This window comes from Nannobrachium achirus (assembly GCF_963921795.1).
Source record: "Nannobrachium achirus genome assembly, chromosome: 4".
In the NCBI taxonomy this organism is placed as follows: Eukaryota; Metazoa; Chordata; class Actinopteri; order Myctophiformes; family Myctophidae; genus Nannobrachium; species Nannobrachium achirus.
The window spans coordinates 57,543,264-57,559,249 of record NC_137813.1 but is presented as its reverse complement, the minus strand read 5'-3'; the positions used below and the strand labels follow the sequence as shown (position 1 = coordinate 57,559,249).

The 15,986-nt window shown below is 42.0% G+C and overlaps 4 protein-coding genes across 4 annotated transcripts; 3 read left to right on the top strand and 1 right to left on the bottom strand.

Annotated features, from left to right (window-relative positions):
• Positions 1-7,540: 7,540 nt before the first annotated feature.
• LOC308284292 (histone H1-like) lies at positions 7,541-8,146 on the top strand (the record flags this gene model as incomplete). The annotated part of the gene is made up of 1 exon (XM_080724869.1): positions 7,541-8,146. One exon carries the CDS (start codon positions 7,541-7,543, stop codon positions 8,144-8,146), a length of 606 nt encoding a protein of 201 aa, XP_080580995.1.
• An 820-nt stretch (positions 8,147-8,966) lies between these two features.
• LOC308284304 (histone H4) lies at positions 8,967-9,278 on the top strand (the record flags this gene model as incomplete). Its single annotated transcript, XM_080724881.1, has 1 exon — positions 8,967-9,278. The coding sequence occupies one exon, from the start codon at positions 8,967-8,969 to the stop codon at positions 9,276-9,278; it is 312 nt and encodes a 103-aa protein (XP_080581007.1).
• Positions 9,279-10,528: 1,250 nt separating this feature from the next.
• Positions 10,529-10,903, top strand: LOC308284303 (histone H2B-like; the record flags this gene model as incomplete). Its single annotated transcript, XM_080724880.1, has 1 exon — positions 10,529-10,903. One exon carries the CDS (start codon positions 10,529-10,531, stop codon positions 10,901-10,903), a length of 375 nt encoding a protein of 124 aa, XP_080581006.1.
• Positions 10,904-11,748: 845 nt separating this feature from the next.
• Positions 11,749-12,090, bottom strand: LOC308283026 (histone H2A-like; the record flags this gene model as incomplete). The annotated part of the gene is made up of 1 exon (XM_080723411.1): positions 11,749-12,090. A coding segment is annotated over one exon (342 nt), but the record flags the coding sequence as incomplete, so codon positions are not given.
• Between the last annotated feature and the right edge of the window lie 3,896 nt (positions 12,091-15,986).

Below are 15,986 nucleotides of genomic sequence, written 5' to 3'. Positions count from 1 at the left end.
GCGACTACAAATATGGCGACCCCACTTCAAGATGCGCTGTGATTGGCCGGTAGTGTACCATGTGTGCATGATCGGCGATGTGATTGGGCAACGTATACACAACGTATACAGATGATGCAAATTACGTCATTTTGGCGCGAAATCCGGTCCACGGCCAGGATCATAGAAAACATATAAAGAGAAGGCTTCAGAAGCTGAAAATAACGGAGTGGGTGTTCTAAAACTTTAGCGATTTAACAGTTAGGACAATTTTAAGATTTGTTTTATAAAAAAAGTTACATGGTACAACTTTAACTCAGTAGATTACTTAGACTTGTTTCTTTAAGTGTAACCTTCCTGGGATTTTCATAAATGAATGATATTCAATGGAATTATGATGATTCTTTATGCATAATTAATGTAATTGATATTCGATGGATTGACTCTGATACTCTAACTCTATGTATAATGAAAAGAAATTTGATTTGATTTATGACTGCACTTGGGTATTTGTTGGTCTGAGGTTAGTAGCTTCTACACAGACACGGGAAGTGTCTGTACTGCGGACTCTATAAAATGTGACTCTTTCCGGTGTCTGTTAGATACAACGCTGAAGAAGGCTATACGCCGAAACGCGTCCGTTGTTTACTCTGTGGCGTGCCGAGCCAACTTATTAATAATAAAAGTGCCTTAAAAGACTATTCCGTGAGTGCTGGTATTCTCTTGTTTAAAGTTACGTTCCCGACCGTGCACCCGGTAAAACTGTCCAGAGAAGAGAAGAGAAATGGAGTCGTGCTTGCTTCCTCTATGTAAAGATGTTCTTGCCCCGAGCGACGCACCTCCCGCGGCACGGCACGCTGCAGTTTCACCAAGACGGACCAGGGGATCTACAAAACCACAGACGCGACGACGCCTGATCCAGAGAGATAACCGTCTTTGTATGACCAACGTGAAGGAACCAAGCTCACGGAGGTCTTCACATCACGCTTCTCACCTGATAGAGGACGCCTCGCTGTGGACGCTACAACATCGTCTACACCCTGGGAAGAAGACTGACTCGAATCTCCGGTTTGACAAAAAACCTACTCGTAACAAGCCTTTTTGGCCGTTTCAAGTAACTTGGGTTGACTTCAACGAAACCCCCTGGATCCTGTCTGGTGATGACTTTGACACTATTACTAGGAATGAACTCTCCAATATTCAAACATTGGCTATATGCTGAAGAAATATTTGACAAAGAACCTTATCGCGGAAAAAAGACATCAATAGGCTATTATAGACTCTAAATGTATTTTCCTGTATTCATTGATTGTTTTTTGAGATGTAGACTACCGTATATGAGGGGTTTCTAAATATACTAGGATGTGCTATTTCATTAATTTATATCCTGACGAGGCTTTGGTTTGGTATACCTTTAAAGGCCTTTTTTCCTAGTGTCTTGTAGAGCGAAATAACAACCCTTGAAGAGAGGGGTGGACTTGAATTACACTGAATCTCTTCTGAGATGTGAGACCCTATAATAAGACAAGCTTTATTGACTTGTTCTTTAGGCTTATTTTGATTTTTTTTAGGTTTACAACCTTTTTAGAATGAATTCTTCTTGCTTGTTTTAATTGTTTCCTCCAGCAGCAGCAGCACACTACGTTTTTGTTATTATTTTTTTCTTTTTTAGAAAACATACTTGTCAAACTAAGTCCTGTAAACTTACCTTTCCTTTTTAAGGACTCGACCAGATGGGCCTTAGTGTAGTTTGTAGATTACTTAGACTTGTTTCTTTAAGTGTAACCTTCCTGGGATTTTCATAAATGAATGATATTCAATGGAATTATGATGATTCTTTATGCATAATTAATGTAATTGATATTCGATGGATTGACTCTGATACTCTAACTCTATGTATAATGAAAAGAAATTTGATTTGATTTATGACTGCACTTGGGTATTTGTTGGTCTGAGGTTAGTAGCTTCTACACAGACACGGGAAGTGTCTTTACTGCGGACTCTATAAAATGTGACTCTTTCCGGTGTCTGTTAGATACAACGCTGAAGAAGGCTATACGCCGAAACGCGTCCGTTGTTTACTCTGTGGCGTGCCGAGCCAACTTATTAATAATAAAAGTGCCTTAAAAGACTATTCCGTGAGTGCTGGTATTCTCTTGTTTAAAGTTACGTTCCCGACCATGCACCCGGTAAAACTGTCCAGAGAAGAGAAGAGAAATGGAGTCGTGCTTGCTTCCTCTATGTAAAGATAGCCTACTGTTCTAACTAAATAAAACAGGTTATATGTGTCAACAATTCCTACTTGGTGTGGAGTAAAATATATGCACGAGGCATGTCTTAGCATGTAGGCATAGAGACTAAATAACATGATGGACCATGGCCAGACTTGAGTCAGCTTAGGTGGTTCGGGCATCTAGTACGGATGCCCCCCGAGCGCCTTCCTAGGAAGGTCCTCGATGCACGTCCCACTGGGAGGAGACCCCGTGGCAGACCTAAGACCAGATGGAAGGAGATTATATCTCCAGACTGGCCTGGGAACGCCTTGGTATACCCCCAGAGGGAGTGGAGGAAGTTGCGCAGGATAAGGAAATCTGGAAGTCTCAGTTGGAGCTGTTACCCCCGCGACCCGATTCCGGATAAGCGGTTGAAGATGGATGGATGGATGGATGAGTAAAAGCTTATTTAATGTCTCTCAATGACCATGTCCACTTTCAGAGTTTAACTAAGGCCTGACTTTATTATGTTGACTTTGAGTATCACTCTGCTGTTATGGAGCCATAGATACTGAATGATTATACTCTGCTTTATTTTTCAGATCGTGAAAATAAAATGTAATTTCACTATTATACCACTAGAGGCCACAGCCTGCTTATGGAAAACCTTGGCTTGCACATAATGCATTCAAATCACATAGTAGTTTGTGAAGGAGAAAAGCATTTACTCATATTAGTCTAGATTTGAGACATTCTCTCCTAAATGATGTCCTCTACCTAATAGAGTTGTTGAATGAAACAACTTTTGGGTAACTAGATGACATGATTATTATTCCTATAGTAGTTACCAAAATGTAATTTGCCGACCGAAGCTTGCAGGTTACCATGAGAAATGTCACAGTTTACCACGTGTAGACTTGTGTGTACAGTATGTTTTACACTACAGTCTATGGGACGGTTCCCTTTACACATCACTGTGACATCACAGGTGATATCACATGTGACATTGCCTATGAAAAGTCCATACTATTCCCCAGAATCCCTTTTATGCCCATATATGAAGATCCCTGAGGTCGCATGTCGCCCTGAGGCGTCAATAATAATAATATAAGTGGGTTGGACGAGATCCTTTTGAAGAACCAAGTAAGTATTGAATTGAATTAAATTATGCCTTTTAAAATAAAGGGTGTAGACCCATTCAAACCCGCACATCCACTTTGAGAAGCCACTGATGATAGACATGTTGATTAAATTGACACCAAAACATTTAAATGTGTGTGATTGTGAATGATTCAGAGCTTGAGGTGGGTATAAGTATCACTATCCTTGCCAATATTTGAGAAACATCTAAGCAATACCGGAATTCTTCCTCACTGTCGTCAATGATTGTCCACATGATTTCATCTACTGATGTGTTATCTTACCCAATGTGTTTGTTGTTGTCTTGTTTTTTTTCTCTATCTCTATTTTGTGCAGGTTTCTGTTTTTATTTCTGTATTATTATTGAACGTTTAGTCTGTTTAATTAATGACCGTTGGAAAGGATCCCAAATAATCCTGCAGGCTTATTCATCTCCTTGCACAGTATTGTGTTGCCTTGATGTGTTCTACTTTTTTTATAACTTTGTGCTAATAAAACTAAACGCCATACCTGACAAGAAAAGTGCACACAGGACAGTGGCAGAGGCCGGGATTGTTACACACAGTGTGTGACATGCAGAGATCACCTATGTTTGTACATTGTTGACACAATCTATAGGCCTACCCGAAAAAGGGAGCTAGGCCATGTTGAACAAATCTAGATCTACACATCTAAATCTAAACTTAAATAAGCCAATTTGTGATCAGCATGCAAATGGTTTGAATCCCCTCAGTCACTCAGACATTCACGCCATGGCTACACAGAGCTGGATATTTATGAAGCTAGAATTCTTTTTGTGCTGTTGGGGCTTGCAGCCACATGAAGCTGGATATTTCAGCTGCGAAGCTGGATATTTTTGAAACCGGATAAATAAGTGGAGAGATTGAAAATATCCGATTCACTGGATCCGTGTAGACAGGGAACCCGGATATCTCTGAAGACTTTACTGTGTGCGTGCTTGTTAGACCTAGATATCTTTGTTGTGTGGACCTAGATATTTTTGTATGTGGATATCTGAAAAACCGGGATATATGAAATATCCAGCTCCGTGTAGCCATGGCCTCAGCTCCACAGTGGGGAGGTGAGGGTGTTGAACTCATCAAGATGATTCACACCAAAACCAGCAGATACTATTCATAGTCCTGGAATGAGGCACTTCTGTACAAAGCAAGAGTAAGCATTTTGGTGTAAAACGTGTGTGTGTGTGTGTGTGTGTGTGTGTGTGTGTGTGTGTGTGTGTGTGTGTGTGTGTGTGTGTGTGTGTGTGTGTGTGTGCGTGCGTGCGTGCGTGTTCCCCCGCAGACCCTGGCTCCCTAGAGAAAACAGACTTTACACCAGCCTCCATAAGTCACATTACAAATTACACATTATTTGATCTTACCGGCATTTAGGATTTTTGTTTTTGTTTTTTGTGTGCGGTGCGTGTGTGTGTGCACACGGTGCACACGTGTGCTTGTGTATATGTCCGATGCTAATCTCACCAACCACAGTGTTTCCTTTCTATTACACTTTGTCTCTAACTACACTTGTAACATCAAACAATTAAGGCGGATTTAGCCAATATCAATATACTGTAGAACAAAACAACATTATGTTTTCTGTTGAAAAAAAAAAAAACATAATTAATGTTTCACTAACCACTCAAACCAGGTCGTGGGGTCCCCTTGGGGGAAGCCAAAGTGCAGGGGCTTATTTTTGGAATGAGATGGTCCAAAATCCTAACTCCCACATTCAGTAGGCCTACAATACTTGATTGAATACGTTATTAGCCAGAAATGTAAAACAGCACATGATACAGTTTGACAATAAAGCTAAAAGTACCACACGAAAAAGTCCTCTGGACTTGTTTCCATTGTGGTCATATGCATTGTATAATAACATTATTAAACAAAATAAAATCAGATCAGATCTATAACCTCACGTACAGCACATTACATTGTGAAGCTTTGTGAGCTTGTAAATGGGCTATTCCATGAATGTACAACATATGAGAGGTCATGGTCGACATAACAACACATAAGTGTGGATGTGTGCTGTGCTGTGCTGTGATGTGTGTGTGTGTGTGTGTGTGTGTGTGTGTGTGTGTGTGTGTGTGTGTGTGTGTGTGTGTGTGTGTGTGTGTGTGTGTGTGTGTACACACTTATACATATATATGATATACTGTGTATATCAAATACCAAATCTACAAACTCACAACACATCACACACAGTGTGACCTATTTTTGTACATATTTTAACAAAATGTAGGCCTATGTAATCTGGCCATTAGAGAGAGGCCATATTGAAAGTGGTTAATGTGTCATGTAAATGTCTTCCACACCTATTACAGGTTCAACTGGTATGGTATAACTGGGTGGGCGTGCATTTCCAACTGGCATTGTTCCTGAGTTGCACCGTTACAGAGTAGGACAATGCTCCCTGCTGGGACACTGGATATTCATAGTCCTGGTACGAGCCACTTCTGTACAAAGCTATCAATCATTCTTTAAGAATGTGTTTTGTAGTAAATCTAATCAGCATGTCTATCAGTGGCTTCTCAAAGTGAAGGTTGGGGGTTGAGGGGGTCTCCAGCATGAGAAAAAAAGAAGAAAAAAGTTCATAATGTATTCAAATAATTCTAATCAAATTTATGTTTGTAAAACATATTGTAACGTTTAGCAGACTGAGTGAGGCAGTTCGCTCCAACCAGGACGCGAACCCCAGTCCCCCACTCAGCAGACGAGGAAGCAACCCGCTGCCCCAAGAAGGCTAGCCCGCTTGGCAGAGCGAGTTACGGCCTGATCTCTTGCAGGGTCGTTACACTACCCCCTCCTCACGCGCTTCATGCTTCACTGCCCACGGCCGGTCCCTCACGTCCCTCACGCGAGGGCACGCTCCACGGGTCCGCCCGTCTGACACCAATGTAACGTTTAGCAGACTGAGTGAGGCAGTTCGCTCCAACCAGGACGCGAACCCCAGCCCCCCACTCAGCAGACGAGGAAGCAACCCGCTGCCCCAAGAAGGCTAGCCCGCTTGGCGGAGCGAGTTACGGCCTGATCTCTTGCAGGGTCGTTACACTATCTTGTCTTAACATATTGTCATGTACAGAATAGAGTTGGTCTTTTACCCTAGCAGTGAATATAACCATGAATAAAGTGTAACACCACTACTGCATGTGTGTGTGTGTGTGTGTGTGTGTGTGTGTGTGTGTGTGTGTGTGTGTGTGTATGTGTGTGTGTGTGTGTGTGTGTGTGTGTGTGTGTGTGTGTGTTTATATCTGGGTGTTATTGTAATGATGACAAAATGTGTTTCTGTTAAATGCAATTACCACCATGTGTTTGTGACTCTGCGGACTAAAATTAGGCCTTCTGTTGTTCAGTTACAGTTAGGTGACAGTTGTGATATAGCAATTTAAACAGTTCTGTCACATGCCCCTATAAGTGCACGGTGGCAGAAATAACATCTTATCTGTAGTAAATATGGCATCACTTTTTATTTGATTCTATACTGATCACAATGGTGAAAAATGTGATTTAGAATGACACCTTGCATCATGAAGTAGGCCTACTGCCTGAGAAGTGTGATACAGTTGATTGGATAATTAAATGTTTAGTTTACTGTAGCTTGAGAACAAAATTAAGTTATCTGTCCGAACTGTTCCAGCAGTTTTCATCATTATAGTCAGATCAAAGTTGGATCAAATCCATCATGCTGCATACACTGAAGTGTGTTTACTGGGGTCAGAAAACCTTCTATTTATAGCAAAATGGATTGCAAAACAAGAGTATAGTTTAATGTATTGTGTCGCGAGGTATGTCTTCTAAGAGGATTGTGAGTATTGTACATTTAATATAGTTTAACATGTTTTAGAAGGAAGAATATGGAGGAAACACTGTTCTCTGACTGTGGAAGGGTGATGTTTTAAGCCTATCACTTAAAAACTAGATCGCAGTTTTCTTCTCAGATATATTTGTGACAAAAAGGCACATGTGTGCTAACTGTTCAGCTCTTTGTTGCATTAAATAATACACACTGTCGTTTGTTATATCTTGTTTTAATCGAGGAGAAAACACAAATGGCACATTAAGCCACCTAGACAAGAGGGGCTGTGTGTGTGTTGTCTCTACATGGTTCTCATGTGGTGTTTAAGTCCAGCCCACTCAGGGCGCTCAATACCAGTCTGACAGACTTTATTTTAGGGAAGGAAGGATAAACTACTGAAAAGAACAATGGCAGAAGTCGCACCAGCTCCAGCCCCGGCCAAGGCCGCCAAGAAGAAGGCAGCTCCCCGCCCCAAGAAGACCGGCCCCAGCGTTGCTGAGCTGGTCGTCAAGGCCGTGTCCGCCTCCAAGGAGCGGAGCGGTGTGTCTCTGGCTGCCGTCAAGAAAGCTCTGGCTGCCGGCGGCTACGATGTGGAGAAGAACAAGGCCCGCGTCAAGATCGCCGTCAAGAGCCTGGTCGCTAAAGGCACCCTGGTCCAGCTCAAAGGCACCGGCGCGTCTGGCTCTTTCAAGATGAACAAGAAGGCAGAGGCGGTGAAGGCGAAGAAGCCTGCTGCTAAGAAGGCAGTTAAAGCAATGAAGCCCGCTGCCGCCAAGAAACCCGCAGCGGCTAAGAAGCCCAAGAAGGCGGCAGCAAAGAAGCCCGCAGCCGCAAAGAAATCACCCAAGAAAGCCAAGAAGCCCGCCGCCAAGAAAGTAGCCGCTAAAAGCCCCAAGAAGGCCGCCAAGAGCCCCAAGAAAGTGGCGAAGAAGCCCGCAGCAGCCAAGAAGGCTCCAGCAAAGAAGGTTGCCAAACCCAAGGCAGCAAAGAAGGCAGCCCCCAAAAAGAAGTAAATCATCTGGTTCATCTCTACCCACAAAAGGCTCTTTTAAGAGCCAACCACTTTATGTTATAAGAGTATCCTCACTTTATATGCTGGAATAATAACCAGTTTGTCTGTGTGTTAATGGTCTAGTGCCACTCACAAATACTTAATGACACAACAGTCTAGACATAAATGTATTTATGACAAAATTAATGGCCATTCCTCTCACTTTAGCTATAGAGCTTGTAAACCCACCCACCTCCTTTATGACCTAATTTTGTTAATTCATAAATCACTATTAGATTCTCTATTGTCCTGACTAGTATGTGTTGGTTCAAATTCAACATTGATATTGAATAGTACCCTATACTACCATTGTTATAGTTCAGAACATTATTATACATAGTAACCCTGATCCACCTCAAATAAGCGAGACAAGAATTCCGTATTAATACTTAATTATTGATGAATTATTATAACTTTATTTAGGTTATGTCTGTGACAATACAAACGTTTAAACTTGAGAGTCGAAAGAAATGCTATGGCAGAGGGTGTATTAGGCATGTATGTATTCAGCAACACCAAATGTACATTGACAAGAATATGAATTGGTGCGATACGTTTAAAAAATAAATGATTATGATATAGAGGACTTGACTAGCAATACCGGTATTACAAGGGGGTGATGTGACCAAAATGAACAAGAGGGGAGGTGCGTGTGTGTGATGGGGGAGGGGTATGGCAGTTTGCCTGTCCTCCCTTACGTCCTCAGAACACAGATAAAAAGGCATGGCTCAGCGCTCTGGAATCATTGACTTCTGAATCTTCATCTCAACTGAAGCTGCAAAATGAGTGGGCGTGGCAAAGGCGGAAAGGGACTGGGAAAAGGAGGCGCCAAGCGGCACCGCAAGGTTCTTCGTGATAACATCCAGGGAATCACCAAGCCCGCTATTCGCCGTCTGGCTCGCCGTGGCGGTGTGAAGCGTATCTCCGGTCTGATCTACGAGGAGACCCGCGGTGTCCTCAAGGTCTTCCTGGAGAACGTGATCCGTGATGCCGTCACCTACACCGAGCACGCCAAGAGAAAGACCGTGACCGCAATGGATGTTGTCTATGCTCTGAAGAGACAGGGACGCACTCTGTACGGCTTCGGAGGTTAATAATGCTGACTTGATCTACCAACAAACAACCCAAAAGGCTCTTTTAAGAGCCACCCACACGTTATGTAACGAGTTTATTCCCACCTTTGTGCATAACCACAGCTTTTATACTGTACATGTTAATATCAGATAAAAAAAACAAAATGAACTCGCTGTGCTGATAAAGAAACACAATGTTGTAATTCCACACGTACGACCAGACAGAAACGTCTATTCGCACAAATTAAACCTTGCTTTGCTTAAACACATTTAAGCAGCACGGGACTTAAATTGTAGCCTTGCAATGCAAACCATCCTTCATCTAACTTGTCTTTAGTTGTGGAATAAGTTATGATTTGAATATTAACATGAAATAGAACTGCTGCTAATGCACATAAGCCCATTTTCCACAGGCCCGACACCACACCACACCGCCCACTTATGCCAGGTTTTCCACTCCATGGACCTGGGTAGAGTGGTGTGAAGTTGGTACTAAACGTGGTATTAAAAAGTATCCACTCTAGAGTAGGTCTGAGCTAGGCCAAACAGGGCCAAACACTTCATAATGATCACTCACTGACTTTTCATTTAGACCACCATGATATAATAGATTCTATAGTGTTATAACCACAATTATAATCTATTATAGTGTATTATAATCACAGTTATAATCCATTATAGTGTATTATAATTTAGAATAGTTGTAATACTAATTTATATTGTATTATAATCACAGTTAAAAGGGTCAATTTGTTTCTCACCGATAGGGGTACTTTTGTGTAATGGAAAATGTAGATATTTTTATGTAGTGCGGTGTGGTGTGGTGTAGCAGTCGAAAAGGGGCTTATTTTGTTTTTCTAAGCCCAGAAGAGCGGAATCACATTTACTTAATTAACTATTTATTATATTATAGTAATTTATAGACTAATTTTGGGAATAATGCCATTGTCTCAATGAATGGACAGACTGAAATAGTCTATACCTTTTGTTAGTCAAGAAAGCACTGTTTCCTTTGGGGACCTTTATGGACATTAAAATATACATTTTCCCTAAGTGCATATTTAGCCGCTCAAAATATTACAGGGACAATAGAGCGCACGAGCGGGAGAAATCATACAGAAATAAAGACACCGCCCTCTTTGTGGGAGGATCAGCCAATCATATGCTGGGAGTCACACAACTACATTGGCATTGGCTGTTTATAAATAATGGTGCAACTGCGCTCTCTCGTCACATTCTTCACTGCTTGTCACTGATAGAATACTGCCAGGATGCCCGAAGTTGCCAAGCCAGCGCCCAAGAAGGGCTCCAAGAAAGCCGTCAGCAAGACCGCCGCCAAGGGCGGTAAGAAGCGCAGAAAGTCCAGGAAGGAGAGCTATGCCATCTACGTGTACAAGGTGCTGAAGCAGGTCCACCCTGACACCGGTATCTCTTCCAAGGCCATGGGCATCATGAACTCCTTTGTCAACGACATCTTTGAGCGCATCGCCGGTGAAGCCTCTAAACTGGCTCACTACAACAAGCGCTCCACCATCTCCTCCAGGGAGATCCAGACCGCCGTCCGCCTGCTGCTCCCCGGTGAGCTGGCCAAGCACGCCGTGTCTGAGGGCACCAAGGCTGTCACCAAGTACACCAGCTCCAAGTAAACTGAATATTCTACTGTACCAAACCAACGGTCCTTTTAAGGACCACCCATCTTTTCCAACAAAGAGTTGATCCAAATGCGAAAATCATTATCAGCTATTGTGATTACAGAGACTACAATCAAGACATGGCAAATTAAGTAACGCTGGCTACTATTTTCCAAAGACAAACATGGCATAACAGTCCTTACAGTAGCATCCATAAACTTAATGGGTGCATCGCTATAATTATGCTTGTAATGTATATTCACATTTGTCATTTGAGATGCGTGTCCTTGCCTCATGTTTTTATTTTGGCAGCCAAGTATGTTATGAAGTGTAGATAAAAATGTTAATATTTTACTAGAAGTTGTCATGCGTGAAACGACCCACAGAACTAATAATCGAACAGATTGATTAAAGTGTTTAAGTTGTAAAATATATTACCTTTTAAATAAACTTTATTGAACATTTTGCAGGTTTTACAATCATTTTAAGCAGTCAAAGAAGCCATGAATACAGTCGTACATTACAGTAATTACACAATTATAATATAAGGACATTACTCTTCTCTTTTTTTGTTTAACACTCACCTTTTTCCACCAAAGCAAAAAAGCATATAAATACAAGAACATAGAAATATAACATAAGTGTACCTACTACTATTTATATTCTGTCATGGTTATAAGCTCATGTAGAATATGACCAGTAACATTGCAGTACAGTGCGTAATTCACAATTGTAATAAGGTATTGTATTATTTAGCCTATATTTTCTCCTCAGAGGCTATTAGAAGCAACTCTTTGTTGAATTAGTGGGTGGCTCTTAAAAGAGCCTTTGTGGGGTTTATTCAGAAGAATTAAGCAGGTTTATTTCTTGGCGGCTTTCTCGGTCTTCTTGGGCAGCAGGACAGCCTGGATGTTGGGAAGCACGCCGCCCTGAGCGATGGTCACTCCGCCCAGCAGTTTGTTGAGCTCCTCGTCGTTGCGGACGGCCAGCTGGAGGTGACGGGGGATGATACGAGTCTTCTTGTTGTCACGGGCAGCGTTTCCAGCCAACTCCAGGATCTCAGCAGTCAGGTATTCGAGGACGGCCGCCAGATAGACGGGGGCGCCGGCACCGACACGCTGGGCATAGTTGCCTTTACGCAGCAGCCTGTGGACACGACCAACGGGGAACTGGAGCCCGGCACGGGATGAGCGAGTCTTAGAAGCCTCACCGTTACCGCCCTGGTACAGTGGCTCTGAGGGAGATCCGTCGCTACCAGAAATCCACCGAGCTGCTGATCCGCAAGCTGCCCTTCCAGCGCCTGGTGAGGGAGATCGCCCAGGACTTCAAGACCGACCTGCGCTTCCAGAGCTCCGCCGTCATGGCTCTGCAGGAGTCGGCCGAGGCTTATCTGGTCGGTCTGTTTGAAGACACCAACCTGTGCGCCATCCACGCCAAGAGGGTGACCATCATGCCCAAAGACATCCAGCTGGCCCGTCGTATCCGTGGAGAACGTGCGTAAACTATCCGTCACTGACCGAACCCCAAAACGGCTCTTTTAAGAGCCACCAAATGTTTCTGTAGAAGACATTATTTCCTGCAAACCGTCTTTACATATAAGTAAGCCAACGACATTTATTGAAACTAAAATATCAATAAGCTTATAATGCAAAAACTGCAATAGCAATATTTTATAACGTTAAATCAGGAGAAATTACAAGCTGACGTAATTCATATTTGTATACACAGTAGGCTACTTTATGTCCTCGTTGTTCTAAGAATTATGCCGCAGTAGCTGTAAATGAATCAAATAGAATATTGGCTTGGCAGACACTTCATGAACAACCGTTTGATTTAGGCTACCAGTGACCACACAAGCCCGGGAATCTGAGAACAAAAGGCTTTGTCACATGCAGGTAGGCAATGGGCGGTTATTTGCACTTTTCAAAAAAAGGGAAGGAGTTGAGATGTTCTAAAGCCGTTTCCCAAACACTGGGTCGGGACCCATTTGAAGCCATTTCTGGGTGACGAACCAATATGCGTCACAACTGGAGTAAAAATATATGAAATATGGATCATTTTACTTTTAGAAATTATAAACAAATATGGATTTGACAAATGTTCAAACAAACAAACAAACAAACAAACAAACAAACAAACACATACGTAATAATAATAATAACTGAAAATAGTCGATCTACAAGCTCTCAAGACGGCGCTAAGCGACACATTGTGAGCATGTAGATCTGCTAATTTGGGTCCTGGACGAATCTCTAATTTATCTTTTTGGTCACAGGCTAAAACGTTTGGGAATTATACTGTTATAATGAAAGAAAACAGGTTAGATGTGTCAACAATTCCTACTCTGAGTGGAGTAAAATAGCATGAGGCATGTCTTAGCATGTAGGCATAGATAGAGAGAACCCACTAAATAACATTATGGACCATGACCAGACTTTACAGTAAAAGCTGATGTAATGTCTTTCGGAAAGTGCATAATGACCCTTACATGTCCACTTTCAGAGTTAAACTAACGTCTGGTTTTATTGTGTTGCTGTTATGGGGCCATATACGGACTATAGCCTACTCTGTTTTTTAATTATACTAGCCCTTACCCGTTCAAAGATATGAGCTCCAAAATGATGTGCAGTGTGTGGATTATGGGATGTGCACTGTGCACACAGTATATGAGGGATGGAAAGTAACTTTAACTGGTGCTTGCATGATGTAGGAGCATCAATGTAAGAAACCCGTTTCGTTTAATGGCTACAGAGATACTGTCCCCCCCCCCCCCCCCCCCCCAGCCCGCCCACCCGCCTGCCTGCACACACACACACACACACACACACACACACACACACACACACACACAGAGCTGGTTAAACATTTTGCCTCATGCTAGATGCAGAATAGATGTGCCTCATGCTAGATGCAGAATAGATAGTAGATACACCATAAAAATGCTAATATACAGCATATGATTTGTGAAAGTGACAAACGGGCTTCACAGTTATGTCAGGTGTGTTCATATGCTAATGGTGATGCGATTTCAGATCAATTGCTCCAGCCACTGAGGAGAAACACTGTTTCAGACAGACAGACACTCACTCAGACATTCGCAAAATTATAGTAGGCTATAGATGTTATAACACTGTTACTTATTTATATATTGTGAAAATAAAATGTAATGTCACAATTATACCACTAGAGGTCACCGCCTGCTTATGGACACCTTGGCTTATATGTTAATGCATTCAAATAGCATAGTAGTTCATAAAGGAGAAAAAGCGTTTAATCTAGACCAGTCTAAAACCAACTTTTGGGTAACTAGATGACATGATTATTATCCCTATAATATAGTTGTTACAGGAATGTAATAATAATATGTGTGTATGTATGTGGGGGTTGGACGAGATACTTTGAAGAACGAAGTAATTGGATTAAATTAGGCTATTAAAATAAACACTGTAGACCCCCTCAACCCCCACTTTCACTTTGAGAAGCCACTGATAGACATGTTGATTAGATTTTACACCAAAACATTTAAATACGTGTGATTGTGAATGATTCGGAGCTTGAGTATATATCACCTTGCCGATATTTAAGAAACATCTAAAACGATATCTGATTTCATCTGTGTTATCTTACCTAATGTAATAACTCTAATAACACAGAGTCAAAACCAACAAAGGGTCAAACTCCTTTTTCTGCTATACCAACAAAATGTGGAAAGCCTTACCGAAGGCCATAAAGGAGTGTGGATCACTAGCATCCTTTAAAATTGCCCTGAAAAACCACTTACAGGCAGCAGCCGTTCGCAACTGGTAAAACAAAATAACCTAGCCTAACCCTACCCTCCCCTGCCCCTTCTTTGTATATACTTACTGTTTGTTTTGAATTACTGTTTTCCCTTTTTTTTTCTCTCTCTCTTTTTTTTTATTTACATATATCTACTGCATAGTACTACTGTGTTCTATTCGTCTGTCATTCAATGTTATATGAGATACTTTAATGGTTTCCTGTGGAAATAAGCTTAGTCTTTTCATGGCTCTCCTTTTAGTAGGTATTTTAGTAGACCTTGTACCAGTGAACTGTACCGTCATGAAACTGTACCTTTTCCTATGCAAACTTCTAATAAAGTCTTCAATCAATCAAACATTGTGACACACAGTGTGTGACGTGCAGAGATCACCTATGTTTGTACATTGTTGACATAATCTAGGCCCAATCGGCCAACAAAGGGAGGCCAGGTTGAAAGAATCTAGATCTACAACTACATCTAAACTTAATGAGCCAATTTGTGATCAGCATGCAAAATGATTTGAATTCACTCAGACATTCAGCTCGATCCTGCGGGGGAGGGAGGGGAGGGTGTTGAACACATCAAGATGCTTCACACCAAAACCAGCAGAGCAGATACTAGATATTCATAGTCCTGGAATGAGGCACTTCTGTACAAACCAAGAGTATAAGCGTTTTGGTGTAAATCAAATCAGCATACCAGTGGCTTCTCAAAGGTGGTGAGGGTTGAGGGGATTAAAAAATAGGCCTATATTAATAATTGTAATCAAAGTTTGTGATACCCACTTGTGCACTGTGCTAGTGTGTTGCATATGTAACTCTGAGAGGGTTGAATTGTGGGAGATGTGATATATTTTCCAGTCATGTTCAGATTTGTAGGACTCATGCGAGTCTTTGAGTCAATCGTTTTCGTGCAAATCAAATCAGCATACATTCCTCTGTGTTAATTTGTTGCATATGTAACGACAAAAGAGACTAAAGCCATGGCACCTGTCCATTTTTATATTTTGTCTATTTATACTCTTTTGTAATTAATATTTAAAGGCCGATTTTGGCTTTGATATGTAAAAAATCACACCTGTGTGAAATGAGCGGTGGTTTACCCCCTAGATCTATGAATTCTGTCACACAACCCCCCCCCCCCCCCAGGCTAGTCTCAACAGCACCCTCTTACCCACCACCCCCCCCCCCCCCCCTTCCCCCCTGTGTGTGTGTGTGTGTGTGTGTGTGTGTGTGTGTGTGTGTGTGTGCGTGTGTGTGTGTGCCTGGCCTGGCCTGAAAACAGTGCCCCTCCCTTAACATGTGTGGTCATAAAAGG